We start from the raw sequence: 20570 nt of genomic DNA on the forward strand, positions 1-20570 counted from the left end.
CACCGAGGCCAGGTTTCATTGCAGCCCCTGATGTTTGGGTGCTGCCCAGCCCAGATCCATGAAGTGCAGAGGGTGGGAGCAGGACCAACCCCGCTGCCACCCACAGGGGCTCGGGTGGGGTGTCCCTGTGCCCAGCCTGTCCTGCTGGGGGTGACACAGCCTTGCTGTCCCCAGGTGGACATCCACATCATGACCCAGCCACCATCAGGGGAGTGGGTGTACTTTGACACGGAGATCAGCAACAGCAGTGGCAGGATTTCCTACGTGATCCCCGAGGAGCGGCGCCTGGGCATCGGCGTCTACCCCGTCAAGATGGTGGTCAGGTGAGGGGCCTGGGGCTTGCAGGAGGAGCAAAGAGGAATTGGATTAGAACATGGTCCCTCCTGTTGCTGGGTGGGTTCAGAGCCTGGTTTGCCAGCAACAGAGACAAAGCCATTTGTACTCTGCAGCTGTAAGGGGAAAATCCATATTTTATTCTGGCTGCTGCATCACCACCAGCACGGGAATTGAGCTCCCACTGCAGGAGCAGGTCTTCTGCACCACAGGGCCTCGTGGCCATCTGCAAAACTGCACGAATGAGCGTATTTTAAAGACCATAAACTTGTCCTTGAGGGACAGGACTTTGTACTCGTGATGATTCACAGCCCAGGGACTCCAGCTCAGCTCCGCTGCTGGTGTTGGGTTCTGGGAGGGGGAGGAGGGGAGCATCTTCTTGGTGGTGAACCCAGAAATGTTTTTCTGGGGGTAACTGTTGAGTCTCTGCTGCCAAGGAGTGCTAATCCATCCCCACTTGAGCACAGAGACCCTCACACAGAGCCTGTTCCTGCTCTAACTGAGGGTGGCATCACTGTTGGAGCCTTTGGGCCAGATGTGGGAGCTGCTCTGGGCTCGTGGTGCTCCACAGGTCCTGGTGATGCCCTGTGGATATTTTGATGCCTCTAAACACCTGCATCCCTTCCCTCAGGGGTGACCACACGTTTGCTGACAGCTACATCACGGTGCTGCCCAAGGGGACGGAGTTTGTGGTGTTCAGCATCGACGGCTCCTTCGCAGCCAGCGTCTCCATCATGGGCAGCGACCCCAAGGTCCGCGCCGGGGCCGTGGACGTTGTAAGGTCAGGGCAGGGCCTGGGGTGGTTGATCTGACACCAGCCCTGCTCTGCAATCCATTGACTCGTGCCTTTCCTTCCAGGCACTGGCAAGACCTCGGCTACCTCATCATCTACGTCACAGGCCGCCCTGACATGCAGAAGCAGAGGGTGGTGGCGTGGTTAGCACAGCACAACTTCCCCCACGGCATCGTGTCCTTCTGCGACGGGCTGGTTCACGACCCGCTGCGGCACAAGGCCAACTTCCTGAAATCCCTCATCACTGATGTAAGCTTGCCTCTGCTGAAATGGGATCGTGGCACGGCTTTAGATTGCTCCTCATCCAACCACCACTGTCAGCACCGGTCTCTTGGCAGCAATGTGACCTGCAGTGGAAGATTAATCTGTTCATTTTATTTTCATTCCTTTATTGCTCTACAAAAGTGTCTATTCTGTTAAATTGTGTTGCCTCTTCTCTGCACTGCTCCATTTCATCACTGCTCCTCAAACCCCTAATGGAACAGAGGCAGCAGAGCCTCCCTTCCCCCCACACATGCACTTTTTCACCTGCTTGGTGGCTTTTTGGCTGCCTGTGGTGGGGGCAGCAGGGCAGAGAGGGGATGAAGCTTCTGCAGAAATGGCTTTGCTGGGAGAAGGGAGATCTTCCAGGGCTTTGACCCTTGGCAGGTCCTGATAGTGCTCAGCCCAGAGCCTCAGGGAAGCTCCAGATAGAAAAAAGTTTTTTGTGTCTGCCAGGTGAAGGAGCTGCCAGTGTCCCAAGCACTTTCCCTGCCTTGATTTGCAGGAAAAGCCTGTCCTTAACTTACTTAGGCTCCCTTTTTGGCCTGAGTGTCAGTGGAGGGAGCAGCTGGCTCTCAGTTGCTCTCTGGTCCTCCACAAGTTTGGGACCAAGGTCAGAAATTCTTTTTCCATCTCCCTGACGTGTGGTTCTGGGCTCAAAGCTGGCCAGTGTGTGGTGGCACCAATGTCCACACCTCCCCTGGCAGCCCCTGCTCCAGCCCACTTCAGAAGGGGTTGTCCAGGAGCTGCTCTCTGCCTGGAGGAGAGGCAGAGGTATCCCTGAAAAGCAGTAGGCTTTGCTGCCTGTCCCTTCTCCTTCTGCCCACCAGGTAATAGCAGCTTGGCTGTGGAGGGGAACATTCCTGGCTAATGATTCCTGCTCAGGTTTGCAGCTCCTCTCCCCTGGTGACAGCAGGGAAGTGTGCAGCATCCTTGCCCCCTGCAGACCTCAAGGGAAGGCTGTGGATCAGCAAAGGGGGAATCTGTTCTTGTATTGCTGTCACTCCTCTTGTCACAGCCTGTAAACATCCCCAGCTCTGTTAATTAGCACTTCCCTGCGTGGTTCATTATCCAGCTGGGAACTTGCATTAGTTCCAGTGACCTGAGATTCATTCCCACAAATGCTATTGGAAAACCCAAAGCCCAGCCTGCTGAGCAGCGTGGGGTGCCTGTGTGTTCTGACCCTGTGCTGCTGCTCTCTGTCCCCCAGCTGCACATGAGGATCCACGCAGCGTATGGATCCACCAAGGACATCTCCGTGTACAGCTCCATCAGCCTCCCGCCCACGCACATCTACATCGTCGGCCGACCCACCAAGAAGCTGCAGAGCCAGTGTCAGGTAGGAGCCAGCCTGGCCGAGCCCTGGAGGTGCTGCTCCCCTGGGAGGGAGGTGGGAATTTGGTCCTCACAAGTCTGGTGACTGAGCAGGGTGGGAACTGTCCCAGGTAGCAGGGCCACATCATGGGTCTGAGTGCTTCCAGGGCAGATACGGGGCTTGGTCCTTCTACAGCAGCTGGGAGTCAGGGCTGGAGGCCGAACTGAGCAGATTTTCCAGTTGTGGCTAGAATGAGGCCTAAGAGGGGTAGTGTAGGAGTTTGGGAAGCAGTGGGAAGTTGTTGGATTTCTCAGGTATTTGTGGCAGAGGCCAGTCATGCTATGCAGAGGATAAGTCTGATGTCTCCAATTTGCTTGTAAAGTATGCTTGAAGGGCGGCAGTGTTTGTCACTATAGGACACAAAAATACACAAGTGCACACTGCTGTTCTCAAGGTGAAGAAAAAGAGAAGTTTATTTTCTGACTCCAACATTTATAGATTTCCAAAAGTGACAGTGGATTGGAGGGTGACAGTGCCACCCTTCCAATGACACTGGTCAAACCAATAGTCCATCAACTTTCTCCTCCTCCATAAAAGAATGCAAAACAATGAGTTATTTACAAAAAGTGTGTGAGAAAGTTCACTGCAAGAATGTCAACATCAGAAGGCTTAGAAAATCTTAAAAAACCAGGGTGACAGGTGTTGGCTTCTGCCTGACCGTGTCATCAGCTGATTAGAAGGAAGGACATGATTCCGACTCCTTCTCAGCCAATGAATAGCACAAATAGGTTGTTGGCGATGATGAGGGTGAGTATAGCGATTAGGAAGAATAGTAGGTAGGTGAAAAATTTTGTAATGTAGGGGTCTGAGGCCATATATCATGTTGGAAATTGTAGGATAGATCATGATACGAATAGTGCAATGGGGAAGAAGGTAAAGGAGTCGAAGTCTATTTTTAGGCTGATGGGGATTTTGGAGTTTATAATGAACTTTCATTCCCAGAAGGAGGTGAGGCTTTCTGTTCCGGAGTGGATGTAGATTGTTATTGGGATTAGGCTGATTAAGAAGGAAGTTTTGACTTCCCAGAGAACCTGGCAGAGTGAACACCTCTGGCTGCCAGTGGCTCTCAGGGAACCGCGTCCCACCCCTAACGCCCGCCCTCGCCCCGCAGTTCATCACGGAGGGCTACGCGGCCCACCTGGCCCAGCTGGAGTACAACCACCGCGCGCGCCCCGCCAAGAACACCACGCGCATGGCGCTGCGCAAGGGCAGCTTCGGGCTGCCCAGCCAGGCCGAGTTCCTGCGCAAGAGGAACCACCTGCTGCGCACCATCTCCTCCCAGCCCGCCAGCGCCGGCGGCCACCGGCCCGAGCGCACCCAGAGCCAGTCGGACAGCGACAAGGACAGGGACAGGGAGCGCAGCCAGCGCAGCATGAGCATCGCCACGGGCTGCTGGGGCCGCAGCGCCGCGTCCCGGCTGGAGTCTGGCCTCCTGGGGCAGAAGTAGCCAGGCCGGAGCCAGGATTGTCAGCTGCAGCCACCGGAGGAGAAATAAAGGGAAAGAGGGACGAGGCCGGTGTTTCGGGCTGGAAGGGTAAATATGGTGCTACTCTAATACCACGGTGTTCTGGGAAGAGACGGGATGTTTCCCACACGGAACGTGCAGGCCTTGCAGCGGGAGCGGGAGCCCGAGGAGCAGCTGGAAATCGGGGGGGAAGTCTTCAGGTCAGGACAGCGCTCTCTCCTGCCTCCTTCTCTCATCCAGGGTCAGTGACTGTAAATAGGTGCCTCCTCGCCTTGTTAGCCATCACACGGTGACCGAGTGCTGTCCTCAGAGCCACAGAACAGGGCACGAGGCTGGGGGAGCTTGTCCTGGGCTGTGCCGGGAGTCAGGTGGGGGCTCTGGGGTTGGGTAGCGCCGCTCCCCCGGCCCCAGCGAGGGATTTGTCGTGGGCTGTGCCAGGCAGAGCCACCGAGAGCTTTCCCTGGACAGAGAGCTCCACGTGCAGCCACTTTCTCGAGGAGCTGGTGCAGTGCAAAGCTGAAGCTGCATCGAGGCCGATGGCAGAGGCAGAATGTCGGCAGATTCGTGCCCAAGACAGCGGGGTCATTATTGTTATTACTGTTATTTTTTAAACAGATCTTTTAGAAGCCGATGGAATTTAATGTGGTGACCTATTAAAAGAGGAATACAAGCTATTTTGTTTGAGCTGTTACAAACCTCAGACACTTAATTGCTGTTAAAGTCTCCAAATAGTCTCGCTATGTATTATTTCCAGCAAGTAACCACCATATATTTGGAAGCAGCTGAAGGCACTCAGCAGCTGGATTGCATTGCAGTTCTTCTCATCCAAATGCAGGGTCTGACTCTCTCAACGTCCACCTCTGAGACCTTTTTTCTTCCCAGGTTCTCTCCAAGTTCAGTAGCAGCTTTCATGGGAACTAGACTCGCTTCTTTTACCTATAGTTACTGAACTGTAAAACCTCATTGTTTTTTGCACTGATGATTTTTAGAATGGAAACCTGTTACCATCTCATGTAGCTACACCAGTGTTTGTAGTGCATGACAATGAAATATTGCTAAGCCAGGGTGTGTGTGGATATCTATACATATATACACACACACACATATATATATATGTATATATTTAAAAAAAAAACAACAATCTGTGCAGAAGTTTTTCCAGCAGTAAGGAGACTGTAAGGAAGTGTGCCAACAATGTCAGGCAACCTTAAGAAAAGGCCATATCTTAATTTTTCTGGTGTGTTTCTCAGTGGATGTGCCTGAGGCACTGGGTTTGTGCTGCTGGAGCGAGCTGGTGGGCGTGTGGCAGAGCTGGCACCCCAGTGACACCCAGACAGGGACAGAGAACAGTGCCTGGAGCCAGGGCTTGCCAAAAAGCCCCTCAGTCCTGTCCCTCTTGGGGCCAGCAAAGGTTCCCTCCTTGCACACACCTCCTGGGGCAGAGGGGCATCCACACAGGGGTTCCACATTTACAGACTCCAGCCGGCCTCTTCATGTGGAGATTTTCTAGTCCTACCAAGCTCCCTGACTGTGTGTAACCCTGCTTTCCCCACCACACTCTCCTGTCTTTATATCACTTTCTACTTACGAGGATCTTATTTATACCAGAGAATTTTTTAGACTGGCTGCTTCATTTTCTTACCGGTTTCAATAAGCACGGTGCAGGACGGCCGCACTGAGATACACAGCACTGTGAACGCTGCTCTGCTCGCTGCCTCTGGGCCACGGGGACAAACCCAACTCATCCAACTCCTGTGTTCGTGGTGTGGAGGGTCCAGGCCGAGGCAGAGCAGGGACAGTGCGGAGCTGCCGCCGGCATCAGAGCCCCTGGAGCGCTCAGACCCGACTGCAAAACGTTTCAACCACTTCTCTTTGGTAATTATCCGAGTACAGAATGTACCTGATGACTTTTTGTTACCAGAAACTGACTTCCCTTTCTGCTGACTCAGCTTGGCTCTCTCTGAATGTACATCCAGAGCTTTTACTGGGTTTGGAAACAATGAGAATTTGTCCCAGCTTTTTGCTAGCCGAATGTTCTATCAAACAGATGCCATCTGAGTAGGAAGCCAAGCCACAATCCATCCTGTGAAGTCACCAAACCACATCACTAAATAATTTCTGCAAATTTGGATATGGCCTTTGCAAAATTCACCTTTCCTCCAAGTCCAGAACCGAGACATGACCTGTACATTTTCCAGTTGATGAAATGTTCACATTTTCTTATGTGTAGATAGTGTAAAACAGAGGCGAATGTAAATGTTCAACATAAAAAGTGGATATATAAAATTGAAAGTTATTTATTTATGTAGAGGAAAAAAAAATGTCTGGAGGGACTGGAACCTTCAGGGTTCATTAATATTTTAAAAATGTAGCTTTTTGTTTCAGGCATTATGTACAAAGCAATTATTTTATGGACCAAGTTTAATGTAACTGTCAATGAATGCAGAAGTGCAATATGATACTCACCCTCTCCATCACTTCATGTTTTAAACAGCTCCTGACCAGTTAGCCTGACAATCACAGCACCTCTGTCCTCATCCTTTGTTGAGCTTCTTGAACCTTGCCCGGGTCCTTCCCCTGGCCCCCATCCGTTGCCATTGTACGGATCCAACACGGAGGAGCAATTGTAGAGCAGGACCTTTATTGCTGCAATAATTCCCTGGGAGGTGGGTGGAGTTACCAGGAAATAATGCCACAAAGTTTTTCCTCACCAACTCAGTCCATCCCCGTCTCCATCGCTCAATCCTCAGCCGCCCCCATCTGGCACTCATCCCTCTGAAGCTGAGATCCACACTCACAGAACAATAGCAATAGTTTCACTCTGTGTTTATAACCTGTTTGTCCCGAGCTGTTTTGGAGAGCAGTGCATGTGACCCGATGCCTTTCCACATGGATGGAAGAGGATCCATTTGGATGTGGTGAGGGAAAGATGAATGTATATTCCATCCTTACTAAAGGGGCACTGTCGGGGTATAGACCTAATTTATCCTTGTTAGGAGTAACTTGTTTGCTTTGAAAGGAGAGAATGGGAAGTTTCTTGTCCTCCTCCCTGGGCCGTTGTCTGGGCAGCCCTCGGTGACAGCCCACGTCCTGTTCTGCACATCAGCACAACACAGCCTCGGGCTTTGGGGTTGCTTTTCTGTTTCCCTGGGAATCAAACTCTGCTGCAGAGCTCAGATTTTTTATGAAAAGCAGCTTTTTATATTACTGCACCCTTAGGCCGGACTTTCTACCTGACGCTGTCCCTTTAAAGTCTTTTAAAAAAACCAGAGAGAGGAGCCCGTGCATTCCCTCCGAGTCGTTTTCCTGGGTTTGCTCAGATCACTCAGTCAGATGAGGCGAAATCCTAATACCAAAAACCGTTTACAGTGTCGGGGGCACGAGCCCAGAGCAGGAATCAGCCAAAGGGTCACCACCACCCTCCCAGCAGCCGCCGTGCTTGCTGTAGCAGCCCCTTCTTCAGGTATCGCCACTGTTTGCTGCATTTCCTATTAGTTCTAGAAGCCTTACGGTCCCCTCCCTCTGCCTGTTGATACCCTCAACTGTCAATTTTATATTCCAACAATGTTAGTTATATTTTATTTATAAAAAATTGCTCTAGGGGTACCAGCTGTGCGTGGGGAAGCAGCAGGGGATGCCCGAGGGCGCCGGGGCCGCCCCGCGTGTGCCGTGCCCGTGACTCGCGTGTGTGTGGCAAACCTTGTGTACAACTTCCTTCTCCTCCTTGCTGTTAGTGCATCGTTCCAATGCCTGGTGTGCTTCGTGTACAGTACCATTGTGAGTTACACAGATTAAAGAAACGGGAAGGCTTTTCTCTGTCTGCTTTTTTGGGGCTGGGGGAATACTCTAGGAACAGACAAGTCATCAGATGTGAGCAGGTGCCAGTTTAATGGGGTTACAGCCATGAACAGAATGAGGAAACCCTCTGTGGAGATCAGTCCTGCAGGACCCATTTGTCCTTTAAACCATTTGTCCTTTTCTTTTTTACAGTTTGCAGATTTATGGTCTTCCCAGCAAGGGAAAAGGCTGCTGTGTTTGTTCAGAGCAGCCCTGGGCCCTGAGCAGCCCAGAGCCCCAGCGCTGCCCAGGGCCTGTGCTGTGGGGAAGGGACACGAGTTGCATGCAGGAGCAGAGAGCAAGGCAAAGCCACCCCTGCACAAAGCACACCTGCACAGAGGCCAGTGCAGTGTGCCAGGTCAGTGCTCCCCTACCCGAGGAGGTGAAGCTGCAGGAAGGCTGGGAGAAGCCCTGGGGCTCAGTGGAGGGTGGCACTCAGGGCTCAGAGGAGCTGCAGCCTGAGCAGAGCCACAGCCACTCCTGTCTGAGCAGGCTCAGGGAGTGCAAAGGGCCTCTAAGCCAGATCCAGCAGGGAAAGGGCCATGAGCAGCCCCTGAGGGGAAGAAGTGGCAGCCAGCTGTGTGTTTTGTGGCCCTGGTACACCCTGTCCTGGCCACAGCATTGACTCCTGCCCCCCAAAGCCCAGAGCACCCTGAGGTGCTCAGCACCCTCAAGGCTGTCCCCTGGGTGCTGCTGAGCTCCTCAGCATCCACAGGAGCATTGGGGCAGATGGCTCAGGTGCATTACAGCCACACTGGCCTGAGCTGGGACAGGGAGGGGAGAAGCTGTTCACTGGGAGAGGAGCCACTCAAGTCGCTCTCCTTCCCAGTCAGTAACTTACAGAGCAGCTGGAAAGGGCCCCTGGGGAACGCCTTGACACGGTGCTGTCTGCGTGGTCCAGAGGCAGAGGCTCCCCCCGGGCTGGCAGGGGCACAGGAAGGGCTCCAGGGCTGGCTGGGGCCTGCCCTCACTGCAGCAGCCCCGTCCTCACCTGGAAGGCCAGCCCATCCCCACGGGTGGCTTGCTGCAAGGGACACACAGCACTCACAGCACTCCCTGCCCAGGCCTGCAGGACCACCAGCACCACCCTGGGGGCCCTGGCAGTGCTGCAGGGCTCAGCTCATCCCCAGGGTGGAAACACAACCCCTCTGGGTGCAGCAGCTCCCTGGCTGTGCCCAGACCCCCGTGCAGCTCATGCTGGTGCCCAGTTCCCCCTACCTTGTTAATCTCCTTGTGTCTCTCCTTGCTGACGATTTCTTCCAGGACTTCCCCGTCCCCCTTAATGAGCCTGCAAGACAAGCACAGGCCCAGGAGCCCTGAGGGTACTGGCCAGTTCCTGCAGCTGCAAAGATGTGACCCCCACCCCGAGGGCACCTGCTGTGCCCCAGCTCCCCCAGACCAGGAGCAGGTGCTGGGCTGATGCACCTCCAGGCAAGGCCAGGGCTGAGCCACCCCTGACACTGCATTTTGTGACTTTGGTTTTGTGTCAAGCTTAAACAGCACAGCAGGCTGTGCCATTGCTCCCGTGGGATTAATGTCACACACTGCAGCAAGGACAGGAGTGCTCCCCTGAGAGCTGAGGGCCAGCTGGCTCTGCCCCAGGCTGAGGGCACTGCCTGCTGTGTGCTCTCAGTCACACTGGCACAGCAAAACAATCCCAATGAAAGCATCCCCTGTCACCCTACAATCTACAGTGCCTCAACCCATGCAAAACCTCTTTGTTTTTTCATAGAATTCAGGTGTGGTCCTGGCTGCCCCAGGAATCTGCAAAGCCATTCAGGAACAGGAGCCAGTTTGGGCCTGAAATGCAGCCAGGCTGGAGAATATCTTGCTGAGCAAATTCCAAGCAAGTGTTGGAGGCGGCTCACACCTCCAGACATGAACAGAAATTTAATTGTCTTCATTACGTGCCTTACAGGGAACCGACCTTTGTTCCACACCTCCCTGAGCCCTGCAGGCTGCCTTCTATTTTAAGACTGGACTTGTCATACCCAATTCTCTTCAGCATGACGTTTTCTGCTTGCTGAGAAGATGCAGTTTATTAAAAACTGGGTCATTTCTATTTGGCAGCTAAATGAACTTGGGTTTGATCACTGTCTGTAACCCCACAGGGCACATGCTCCTCACTCCCACCTGGGTGTTACCAGGGCCCAGGGCTTTGGAGCTGAAAGGTGAGTGGATGCAGCAATGGGATACTGGGACACAGCCCAGAGTCCCTTGTGTGCACACAATTCAATGGTTTGGTGTCATTGTGTCACACTCTGGGTAAGTCACACCAGGCCTGATGAGGGGGGACTGTGAGGGGTTGGCTCAGGCCTGTGCTGCTGAAGGGGGTTCAGGTGTGGTGCTGCAGTGCCATGGACAGGCATCCTCCAGGCCCCCAGCCCCCCCAGCATGGATGGGAATGGAGAGCCCAGGCCATACCTGGTTCTCCCGGTCTCGGGATCCAGCACTCTCCTGATCACGCTCTGCCGCGCGTCCCACTCCTCCTTGGTCATCGGCTTCATGGCCTGGATCCGGGACTTCTGCTCATCTGTCAGAACTGGGGTCAGCAGGGCTCAGTCAGAGCTGTGCTCCAGGACAGGGCACAGCACCGGGGCTGCAGCCCATGGACAACGTTCCACACCCCCTTCCCAGCAGTGCTCAGGGTGTGGTGACAAACCTCACAAGAAAGGGACACTTCACATCCCTTTGGACCAGCTTTGCCAGGATTTGCTGCTGACTGTGTCCTTCCATCTGGCCTCTTTGTTCCCCACTCCCATCTATAAACCACATCCTGACACTTTACAAACCAATCTCTGAGTGTGGCTCAAAGGTGGGCACCATAGACAGGAGGGAAGGGAGCCTGGGGCTCCTCCCTGTACCCAGCCCTGCTTCCCTCAGACACCCCAGATGGAAAGGGACCAGCACAGGCTCCAGCAGGAGGGAAAGAGCTTCATTACCTGGCCCAGAGTCCACCACTGACTCCTTCTGCCACTGCTCCAGCGAGGGGCCCGGCGCCTCTTCTCCCTTGGCTTTCTCCTCCTTAGCTCTCTCCTTTGCCTTCTTCTTTGATTTCTTCTTTATTTTTTTCTTCTTCTTCTTCCTCTTCTTTTTGTCTTTCTGTTTCACTCGCTTTTTTTTGCTGTCTTGACTCTTCTTCACTTTGGAGTCGCTGTCACTGGAGTCATCAGAAGAGGAGCTGGAGGAAGAGGAAGATGAGGAAGAGCTGGTGGATGAAGACGTCCCAGAGGAAGAGGTACTGGCCTTCCTCTTCTTTTTGTCCTTTCCTTCCTTCTTCTTTTCTGCAATTCACAAGAAGAGGGTGAGTGGGGCAGCCCTGGCCCTGCAGCAGCAGAGATGTTGGTTTTTATCCCTCTCCCAGCCTGGTTTCTTTCCTGCCTGGAATTCCCCTCTGTGCCCATGTTCAACCCAGGATGCTCTGTGGTCCAGGGCTGCTCATGGAGGGGCTGAGAGCTCTGAACTTGTCAGAATGAGATCAAAGTGGGCACAAAGTGCAGGACAAGGTGACAGACACCAACTAAAACCAGGGACCCTCTTCTCCCCCCGGGCCCTCTCTGTGCACCTGCCCCAGGGAAATGTGGAGTAAGCACAGGCTCGGGGCCTTCCCCACCTTCCCTGGCTGCTGCCAAGCTGGAGGTGTGTCCATGAGAGCCAGAGATCCTCTTCCTCGGTGGAGAGCTGCTGCCCTGCTGCGAGTCCTTGCTGCTCTTCCTCCTTTTCTTCTCCTTCCTCTCCTGCCTGCTCCGGGAGTCGCTTTTGCTCCTGCTCCGCGAGCGCTTCCGCGAGCGGCTGTGGGCCATGGCAGCTCCTGGGGAAAGGGGGAAAGGGAGGGGTCACATCAGAGCCATGGGGGGACCAACCCTGCCCAGCAGCCCAAAATCCTTCACTCCAGTCTGAGACAGCAGCCCTGGCAAACCTGCTCCAGGTAAACTCCCTCCCTGCTCACACCCTGCCCATCTCCCATCATGGCCTCAGGGGATTCCTCCAACCCCCACCACGGAGCCTGGGCAGGGAGCTGGCACAGGGACAGCCCTCAGCTGCCTCAGACAAGTGTCTCCAGGCAGGTTTTCCACCAGGAAAACCTTCCAGCAGCTTTTCCCTGCGCTCCTGCTGTTTGTCCCTGGAGGATTGGGCTGACCGCGCTGGGGCAGGCACAGAGCAGGGCTGTGCCCGTGGTCACCCCACGGTCACCCCGTGGTCACCCCATGGTCACTCCATGGCACCAGGAGCCAGCAGGAGAAGCTGCACCAGAGATGGACACAGGCAAGGGCTGATGGACACTGCAGTCACAGTCAGCAGAACAAAACGTCCTCCCTGAGTCAACCCCCCGTTACTTAAAATGCTGTGAGCAGGCACAAGCCAAGGGGAAGAATGAGTTTTTAATATTCCAATTTACTCTTAGAAAACAGATGATGCATTGAGCTGCTATCCCTGTCCATCAGCCCCAGGGACGCTGGCGGCCCCAGGCCAGTGTGATCCATGCTCTCATTAATTTAAAAAACAAACTGGCACCGTGGGCAGAGCAGGAGCTGGGAACGCTTTCTCACAGCCACCTTCCAACCACCACATTTAATGAATTGTTTGTTTACCACCTCGACATTCCCAGGCAGCAATTTGGATTTGCTCCCGAGCAAATCAGACCTTCGATTGATTTCCACAGGGAAATTTCAATCAGGAAAAGACTCCAGAACCAATGAGAACCATTACAGGCATGCAGGGAAGGGTGAGAGGATGAGAGTCCTTCATGCACACACACCCAGCAGCTGCCCCTTGCACGGGGCAGCGTTTGGGACTCGGATCTTTCTCTTCTGGCTGTGGCAGCAGGAAAAACCCACTGTTATACATCCACAGCAGCAGGAAAATCCCACTGTTATACATCCACAGCAGCAGGATCATGGGTCTGGAGCTGGGCTCAGACAGCAGCATCCCAGTGACAAACCCCAAATCCAGCAGCATCCCAGGCCGGCTCTGCCCCAAGCCGGGCTCTCACCTCCATCCTGACACCGGGCAGGGCCCACAGCGACTCCTCCGGCCCACCCAGCCCTGCCCAGGCCCGGCCCCGGTGCTGCTGTGCCCCGGGCGGCTGGAGGGGCTGTGCCTCCCCTCAGCCCCGGCACGGGGAGCCTGAGAAACGCGAGGTGCGCTGGCCCTTTAAGAGCTCAGTATGAGGTGTACTGGCCCTTTAAGAGTTCAGCACGAGGTGCGCTGGCCCTTTAAGAACCCGTGCAAGGTGCGCTGGCCCTTTAAGAGCTCAGCGGGAGCGTTCTGCGCGCGCGGCTCCAGGCGCGGCCCCTTTAAGTGCGCAGCTCTTTATCAGCCCCCCCGGCCCCAGGGCCGCCGCAGCGCTCGGGCCCGTGCCCCCCCCGGCCCGCCCTTCTCCGGTGTCCTCAGCCGGCCCGGCCCGGCCCCGCCGCAGGTAAGAGGAGCGGGAGGGAGCGGGAGGAGCGGGGACTCACCGGGCCGGGTCCCGCCGCCCCGAGCGGGGCTCCCGCCGCCGGGGCCGCGCTGGCCGCCTCCCGCCTCCGTCCGCCGCGCGCGGGGCCGGGCAGCAGCCGGGCCGCGCTCTTTGGTTCCGGGGGCCGCCTCGCCCGGGCCGCAGCTCAGTTTTTGGGGAGGATTCGAGCAGATCGGGAGCGCTCACGTTCGCCAGTGAACGAGGTAAAGGCTTCGAGACTGCGTTTCTTGGTAGCGACTCCTCGCTCAGATACAACCGCCGGTTTCCTTCCCCCGGTGTAATTTTAATGAGCTTTGCTAATGAGCAGCTCATCAGCGCCCTGTGCTAAAATCCAGCGGGGCCGCTGGGAGAGCTCAGTGAACGAAAACCTTTTGTGCGAGCTGCTCACAGTTCAGCCCTCCACAATCACCGATGAGACTGCCCTCGTGCTCTGATTACTGCACTGAACACGTCCATGGAAAAGCCCCTCATACATTCAGCAGCATCTATCCAGTATCGAGTTAATTTTCCAAGGGGAAATCAGACAATATTTGGCTTTTTTAGTTTGTTTAGTAGATGGAAGTGTCACAAGCTTTCAGCCAGCTGGAAGGAAGGAGGGGAAAGCACTCAACCCTTCCAATCCATCAGTTCCTGGGGGATCTTGGTGCCAAATTCAGCAGCCCCAGGCCTCGTCTGCTGCTGCACCCAGGTTGGCAGAGTTATTTTATATTTTCACTGGCTCATGTAACTAAAGCAGAGGGAATTAAATGTACATCTTGTCCTCCTCTGGGAAGTTCTGCTGTGCTGCAGGTGGCTCCCACTGGCTCTGCTTAATAAGGTTCACAAAACCTTTGAAAGGGAAGTTTGTGCTCCCAAGGAGCCTTGGGAGATCTCTCAGCCCCCCTGGGGGATCAGTGTTGCTCCTGGGGGATTGTTCTGAGCCTGGGTTAGACAAACATCCAGTGATGGCAATTCCCAGCAGCTCCCTATGAACCACCTGGATCTCATTCCTGAACAGATCCTTCCTGCCCACTCAGCAGCTCAGAGAGAGACAGGAGGCCCTGGCAGAGGACAGGAGCCCTAAGAACAGCACAGAATTGGTTTATTGGCCCATTCTGCCCCATTTCCAGAGGGACCTGGGGTGCTGCTCTTGGCAGAGAGGCCAAGGAGCTTTGGCTGCTTTCCTGGAGCACTTGGAAATATTGACAGAGCTCCTGCACGGAATCAGAACTGGGGTTTCTGTGCTTGCAGAGTCCTCCAGCCCCAGCCTGAGCCCTCAGGAGCCGAGTTCCAGTGGGAATCCTGGCAGGGCTGGCTTTGCATCCCTTCCCGAGGTCAGAGCTGCTCCTTGTGCAGCCTGGGAGGTCAGGGAGGAGCTTTGTGCAGCTCGGTGCGGGGAATCTCCCGGGCTAGCCCAAGGCACAGACATTGACAGTCTGGGGCTGCTCCTCCCCCTGCGGGGGCTCCGTGAAGCCGTCCCCGAAGCCCTCGGCCTCCACCAGCTCGGGTTTCCTGCGGCACATGGGGCAGAGCCGGTTGCGCACGGCCGATGATCTCATCCACACGATGAGGTTCCAGCGCTCCCCCGAGGCGATGGGCAGCGCCCCGTGGATCTGCCCCCCTCGGTGCAGCAGCCCCCGGCCCCACACGTGCTCCACCTCGATGTACTGGGGCACCGGGCTGGGATCCTGCAACGAAGGCAGGGCGTTGGTATCACACCAGCAAAGCCCTCGAGTGGTTGAAATTTGTCACCTCTTACCCACAGCACCCAGGGAGCACCATGGAGAGGGCAGACCCTCATTCCCAGTGCCAAGTTCAGAGGGAATTTAGAGAGATTCAAGCAAAAAAACCCACGTTTCTCTGCTGTGTGAGAGCTTCCACCCTTCTCTTGTCCTAAAAATAGGTGCTAGAGATGTAGCTTGAAGTCACATCTGAAATAAATCTCTCCCTCAGCACCGCCCTGCTCACAGTTTCAGATGTGGAGAGAGGGGATGGTTTGTTTCACTCCAGTTTCTACTGCAAAGCTGCATCTGTCCTCTCTTTGAAATACTGAATATTGAGATTGGATATGGGAATATTGCAGCAAAAGAGGCTCCTGTATAACCAAGCCATGCAAGAAATGGGGAAGGGACAGAGCAGGTTTGACTGTCAGAAGTGAAGAATTGTTTTGTAGGCCACGGTGGATGCCTGGAGGCTGAGGGGTGAGGAGGGAGAGGTGGGTGGGACGTGCTCAGTACCTGGCTGAACTCCCCAAAGTACAAATTTCCTTCTGTGAATTCTTTTCCCAGGGAAACGTTCAAGGTGACTTCGGCGTTGTCGTAGTGGGAGCTGAGGTCCAGGTCCTCGTGCACGGAGTACTTGACCACGAAGGCTTTGTGGCTGTCCAGGCAGGCCCCGCCCAGCTCCGGGTACAGCAGCGCCGTGATGGGCCGGAGCCGCTCCCGCAGCGGCGTCAGGAAAGGCTCGTCCATGCCCAGCTCGTTCAGCAGAACCTGCGCCGGGACAGCGGGGGGAGCAGCTCAGCAGCCTCCTCAGAGCTCTGCCCTCCTCCTGGCTCAGCTCCAGGACTTTGGAGCAAAGGGAAAAGGAAGGAGGATCAAGGTGGAGAGGGATGGGGGAAAACACAGAGTAATAAGATTAAAAGGTGAGTGTTCTTTAAAAACTCTGCTTGACTGAAATTTGGAGGAAAAGAAGCACGGAGGATGAGTCCTACCCCGTAGTTGTTCATGGTGTTGGGCCTGCCCTTAGGCATGTCTGACTGCTCAAAGTTCTCCAGCTCATCCAGCAAGGCCTGGCAGAAGTGCTCTGTGAACACTGGGAGCCGATAGATCCTCTTGTCTGTCAGGACAGGGACAGAGTTTGCTGGGGAGGTTCCCAGTGCTCCTGTGCAGCTGCACTGAGCTGCTGGCAGGGAGAGCACAGCACCCACAGGCTCCCCTTGTGCTGGCACCATTCCCTGGGTCAGCCCTGGGGTGTATTTGTTGATTTTCATGCTGGTCCCTCATTTCCAGAGCAGAAGGTTCTGTCTGGAACTGGTGCTCTGGATAAATCCAGGAGCTCTGCACACAGACTTTGCTGTCCTTTGCCTTGAGGAAAGGAGGCAGCTCTGCCTCTTCCCCTCTGCCTCTTGGCAGCTTTTCTGCTAGGCAGGGAGCTTCACTGCTCCAGGGAAGCTGGAAACCTTTTTCAGTCTTTTTCAAAGACTGAAATCTAGACTGAAGCTGTTTCAGCCCAGACTAACCCACAGGAGCTGTCTGCAATGGGAAAGCACTTGGAGAGGAAAACCAAGCTCCCAGTGCTCCCTCAGCAGGCTCCTGGTGAGGTGTGGAACAACCAAAACCCCAGCCCTGCTGCAGCTGGGGCCTCTGGTGAGACATCAGCAGGATGGGAAAGCAGAAAACAGCCTCTGATCCAGAGCTGCTGCCTCTCCAGAGCCCCTCCTCAGCAGGAGGAACATCCTGTGTGCCTCAGCTGTGTCACAGCAGAGCTGCTCCAGACAGGGCCTGGGAACAGCTCTCACCAGGGAGCTCTGTGTCATCAGGTGTTGTTTTTTTACCTGAGAAGGACTCGAGGTGGCTCAGGAGGCCCTGGAGATCAGCACCTGGAGATGTGCAGAACCTCTCAATTTCCAGAAACTCTGGGGCCAGGAAGGAGTCCTGGTGTCAAGGGAAGGATGGGAAAATCACACAGAAACACAAAATCAGCCTGCAGAGCCCAAGAGGGAAATGGGCTCCCAGGGAGATACCCAGTCCCTGGGGAGCAAGGCTGAGTCACACTTGGTAATTCCACAGCAGGAAATGCAGAATGGCACTGGTGCTTTACCTGCTGGGGCAGGGCAGTTGCTGCTTGCTTTAGTTCATGAGTTTTTTAGGAGTAACTGGCCAGATTTATCACAGACATGACAGGAAAGAGCCTTTCCTGGCTGGAACCAGGAATCTTGCCTGGAGAGCATGCTGTGCTGTTGTGTTTTTAAAGTTTTAAATCCAGTTTTCATATGCTACACCTGTGTTTTAATTCAGTGCAGCTTTAGCAGTGTGCAGTCCCGAGGGAGGGTGAAACAAACTGCAAAAATAAAAATCTCAGGTGATTTTTTTCTGGGTGCAAAAGGGATTCCAAACCTTCTGTGTACCTGCAGAGTGTACACCTCTGGGTGTTTTGGTTTGTAGCACTTGGAGATGATGGCTCTGCGTTCCACTGACTGCTGGGGTAACTGTTTCCTCCTCTGCACTTCTGCCTCAATCTGCAAGTGAACAACAGAGCACACTGTCAGACATCAGCAAGGGCTGAGTGGGACAGCTCCAGGAATCTGCTCCTTGCTTTAAACCAGTTATTTTTGTTTGGGGGCACCTCTGGGACACAGAGTGTTTGGCTTAAAAAGTGACTGAGGACTTTTCTGTGGAAGTGTCAAGTGGAGCTGTGAGCTCTCAGCCCTTTCAGGCATTCTGACACCTCCAGAATCTGGTTTTTGTTCTGACAATGGAAGCATTGTCCAAAATAAAGACATTTGCTGGGAGTGAGACAAGTGCTGTCATGAAGGGATTACTGCTAAGTGTGGTGCAGACAGGCTAAGCTGCCCTTTCAGAGCAAACAGCTGATCCACGCAGCTCCTCCCGTTTATCTCCCCCTCACCAGATTCATTTGTAGCAGTCCTCAGTGAGGAGAGAGTGAGCAGCCATTCCCCAAGCAGCTCCTGTGCTCATTCCCTTTCCCTCAGCATCAGGCCCTGAAGGTCTTGGGAACCAAGCAGACAAATCCAACAGATTTCTCAGCTTCCTTCCTCTTCCCCTCCCTCCCAGCCCCAAGGTCACAGGGCAGGGATCTGTAACCCAGCACTGCCTAAAAAATCAGAACTGAGTTCTAAGTGGGAAATTTGGACTGGAACTGCTGCTGGACAGGGAGAGCTGTGCCCTTCCCCAGCCAGGGACAGCCACTGTCATCTGCTTCCTGCCAGCACTGAGTGACTCCTATTTGTTTGTGTAATTTCTAAGTCTCCTCTGTGATGTTTATATTGATACAGCAAACCTTGTATGCAGGTCTGAGCAGATCTGCAGGTGATTATAAAGTGCTTAGGACCGAGGTGATTATAAATTGCAGCCAAAGTTAGAATCTTGTTTTATAAATTCTGTATTACATTGCTTGTTGTGCTCCATCGATTCTGCCTGGGGAAATCCTGTGCTGTTCTACTCATAAATTCTCTGTTGTATGAATCATAATTATCCAGTTAATAAAGCTTTAATTACAGTATAATTTACAGCCACTGTCATTCTGCCAAGAATTCCTAAAAGAACCTGTCTGTCCCCTTAGTGTCAGGTGACATTGGAGCTGGTGAGTGACTGATCCCTGTCCCAGGCCTGAAAAGAAGCAGAAATTCTGTGATAAAAGGTGAATTTCTGCAGGATCCCATCTCGGGACTGCCTTTAAAAATGATTGGCACAGGAAGGGACAAGGGAAGACAAACGAGGGCACTGGGAGCCAGCGGAGTAAACCCACGGAGGGAGCGGCTGGGATGTGTTGACTGACAGGATTTAATCGCAGGGTGGCGGCTGAATAAACTCCTCGCTGATGGCGCCCGCGGGGAATTCTTCCCTGGGGACTCCGCCCGGCCCCAGGCTGGATCGGGACGCGGTGCAGGAGCAGAGGGGCTCCAGCAAGGCCCGAACTCCCGCGGGGACCGACCCCCGGTGTGGCACTGCCGGGGCTGAGGGGGTCCCTGAGGGGGCCGGGGCCGAGGGGGGGCCGGGGCTGAGGGGATCCCTGAGGGGGCCGGGGCTGAGGGGCTCCTTGAGGGGGCCGGGGCCGAGGGGGTCCCTGAGGGGGTCCCTGAGGGGCCCGGAGCTGAGGGGATCCTTGAGGGGGCCGGGGCTCCCCATCCCCTCCCCGGCACCGGGAGCTGCTGGAGAGCGCCCGGAGGGGCAGCGGGATGGGGCAGAGGGACGGGGCAGCTCTGCTGGCAGGAAAGGCTGGCAGGGCTGGGGTGTTCACCTGGGCAGGAGGAGCTTTGGGCTGAGCTCAGCGTGGCCTTGCAGGGGCCGACAAAAAACCTTGGAGAGAGACGATTTCCAAGGGCTGGAGTGACAGGACACAGGGAATGGTTCACACTGACAGAGGACAGGCATTTTGGGGAGAAATTCCTCCCTGTGAGGGAGGTGAGGCACAGGTGCCCAGAGCAGCTGTGGCTGTCATGGATCCCTGGCAGTGCCCAAGGCCAGGCTGGAGGGGCTGGAGCACCTGGGACAGTGGGAAATGTCCCTGCCGTGGCCAGGATGAGTTTCAATGTCCCTCCGCACCCAGCCCATCCTGGTGCCCCGAGCCCCCGGTGGCCCTGAGGGGCTCCCGCCGCTCACCTCCCTCAGCACCTCCCGGAACTGCTCCTCGCTCCGGCAGCCGCGCTCCCGCAGCGCCTGCAACACACGGGTCCGTCACCGCCGCGGCCGCCGGCGCGGCCCGCTGCCCCCGGCCCGCCCGTCCCCCGCGCTACCCGGCCGTAGTCCCGGCGGAGCTGCGGCTCGTCCCGGTACCGCACGTGGAGCCCGAACCGCCCCACGAAGATGTTGTCGGTGAAGAAGCAGGCGCACCCGCGGAACGGCCGGCCCGCGGACATGTTTCCTGCCGGAGAACGCGACTCGGTCCTGCCCTCAAAGGGCTCCGCTTCCGCCCGCAGGAGGGTGCATCGGCAAATTCCCAACCGGGGCGAAAACGGAAAGCGGCGGAATCTCCCCGGTTTTACGCTCGGTGTTTTTGTCATCTCCGTGACGCCACCGCGGCCCGGTCCCGCAGCGCGGCCGCTGCCCCGCAGCCCTCGGGGCCGGGCCGGGCCCGCTCGGAGCGGCAGCGGCCGCCGGAGGTTCTTTGCAGACGCTCCCTGAGCTCCCCCCGCGGGGCGCGCGCGCGGGCGGCGGGAGCGCGCTCCGGGAGCGCGCGCGGCGGGCTGAGCGCGGCCCCGGCCCGGCCCGGCCCGGCCCGGCCATGGACGCGGCGCTGCCCGAGGCCGAGCGGGAGGTGGTGGTGGCGGCCGAGCCCTGCGGCCACGGCAGCAAGTTCGAGGACATCTACCGGCTGCTGGCCGAGG

General features: G+C 55.6%; 3 protein-coding genes and 1 long non-coding RNA gene across 10 annotated transcripts in view; 2 read left to right on the forward strand and 2 right to left on the reverse strand.

Annotated features, from left to right (window-relative positions):
• The window catches only part of PITPNM2 (phosphatidylinositol transfer protein membrane associated 2), a 126117-nt gene extending 118078 nt beyond the window's left edge, over positions 1 to 8039 (forward strand). For all 4 annotated transcript variants that reach the window (XM_077187673.1, XM_054646029.2, XM_077187674.1 and 1 more), the window contains 5 exons: positions 175 to 323; positions 965 to 1114; positions 1192 to 1375; positions 2598 to 2726; positions 3874 to 8039. In XM_077187673.1, coding sequence (XP_077043788.1) covers positions 175 to 323; positions 965 to 1114; positions 1192 to 1375; positions 2598 to 2726; positions 3874 to 4209 — 948 coding nt within the window. In that variant the 3' untranslated portion in view covers positions 4210 to 8039. The remainder of the gene's footprint in view (positions 1 to 174; positions 324 to 964; positions 1115 to 1191; positions 1376 to 2597; positions 2727 to 3873) is intronic.
• Positions 8040 to 8096: 57 nt separating this feature from the next.
• On the reverse strand, positions 8097 to 14436 carry ARL6IP4 (ARF like GTPase 6 interacting protein 4). 3 transcript variants are annotated; one of them, XM_054646031.2, is made up of 6 exons: positions 13524 to 14436; positions 11678 to 11875; positions 11007 to 11245; positions 10489 to 10606; positions 9283 to 9352; positions 8097 to 9088 (listed from the first exon to the last, which is right to left on the reverse strand). In XM_054646031.2, exons 1-6 carry the CDS (start codon positions 13832 to 13834, stop codon positions 9032 to 9034), a joined length of 993 nt encoding a protein of 330 aa, XP_054502006.2. In that variant the 5' UTR covers positions 13835 to 14436; the 3' UTR covers positions 8097 to 9031. The 3 variants fall into 3 exon arrangements, with proteins under 3 accessions (XP_054502006.2, XP_054502007.2, XP_054502008.2); XM_054646032.2 differs by having other exon boundaries at positions 11007 to 11348; positions 13524 to 13655; XM_054646033.2 differs by lacking the exon at positions 13524 to 14436 and adding an exon at positions 13058 to 13081 and having other exon boundaries at positions 11007 to 11348.
• Positions 13329 to 18748, forward strand: LOC143695439 (uncharacterized). Of its 2 annotated transcripts, none has more exons than XR_013184610.1 (2): positions 13329 to 13483; positions 15790 to 18748. It is a non-coding gene; the product is annotated as an uncharacterized LOC143695439 (long non-coding RNA). The 2 variants fall into 2 exon arrangements; XR_013184611.1 differs by lacking the exon at positions 13329 to 13483 and adding an exon at positions 13628 to 13725.
• On the reverse strand, positions 14587 to 20390 carry OGFOD2 (2-oxoglutarate and iron dependent oxygenase domain containing 2). The gene is made up of 7 exons (XM_054646030.2): positions 19980 to 20390; positions 19846 to 19902; positions 17631 to 17741; positions 17058 to 17157; positions 16215 to 16339; positions 15739 to 15993; positions 14587 to 15189 (listed from the first exon to the last, which is right to left on the reverse strand). Exons 1-7 carry the CDS (start codon positions 20244 to 20246, stop codon positions 14911 to 14913), a joined length of 1194 nt encoding a protein of 397 aa, XP_054502005.2. The 5' UTR covers positions 20247 to 20390; the 3' UTR covers positions 14587 to 14910.
• Between the last annotated feature and the right edge of the window lie 180 nt (positions 20391 to 20570).

Source organism: Agelaius phoeniceus, chromosome 18 (genome assembly GCF_051311805.1).
Source record: "Agelaius phoeniceus isolate bAgePho1 chromosome 18, bAgePho1.hap1, whole genome shotgun sequence".
Classification (NCBI taxonomy): domain Eukaryota; kingdom Metazoa; phylum Chordata; class Aves; order Passeriformes; family Icteridae; genus Agelaius; species Agelaius phoeniceus.

What these genes read in the sequence shown, in the direction of transcription:
- ARL6IP4 (XM_054646031.2), bottom strand. Translation starts at nt 13,834, where the DNA reads ATGAGCTGCTCATTAGCAAAGCTCATTAAAATTACACCGGGGGAAGGA. An exon ending in GGGCGGCGGGACCCGGCCCG is followed by an intron (nt 11,876 to 13,523) that starts GTGAGTCCCCGC and finishes CCCTTTCCCCAG; the next exon opens with GAGCTGCCATGGCCCACAGC. An exon ending in GACACAAGGAGATTAACAAG is followed by an intron (nt 9,089 to 9,282) that starts GTAGGGGGAACT and finishes TGTCCCTTGCAG; the next exon opens with CAAGCCACCCGTGGGGATGG.
- OGFOD2 (XM_054646030.2), bottom strand. Translation starts at nt 20,246, where the DNA reads ATGACAAAAACACCGAGCGTAAAACCGGGGAGATTCCGCCGCTTTCCG. An exon ending in TCCGGGAGGTGCTGAGGGAG is followed by an intron (nt 17,742 to 19,845) that starts GTGAGCGGCGGG and finishes GTTCACTTGCAG; the next exon opens with ATTGAGGCAGAAGTGCAGAG. An exon ending in CCACCTCGAGTCCTTCTCAG is followed by an intron (nt 16,340 to 17,057) that starts GTAAAAAAACAA and finishes CTGTCCTGACAG; the next exon opens with ACAAGAGGATCTATCGGCTC.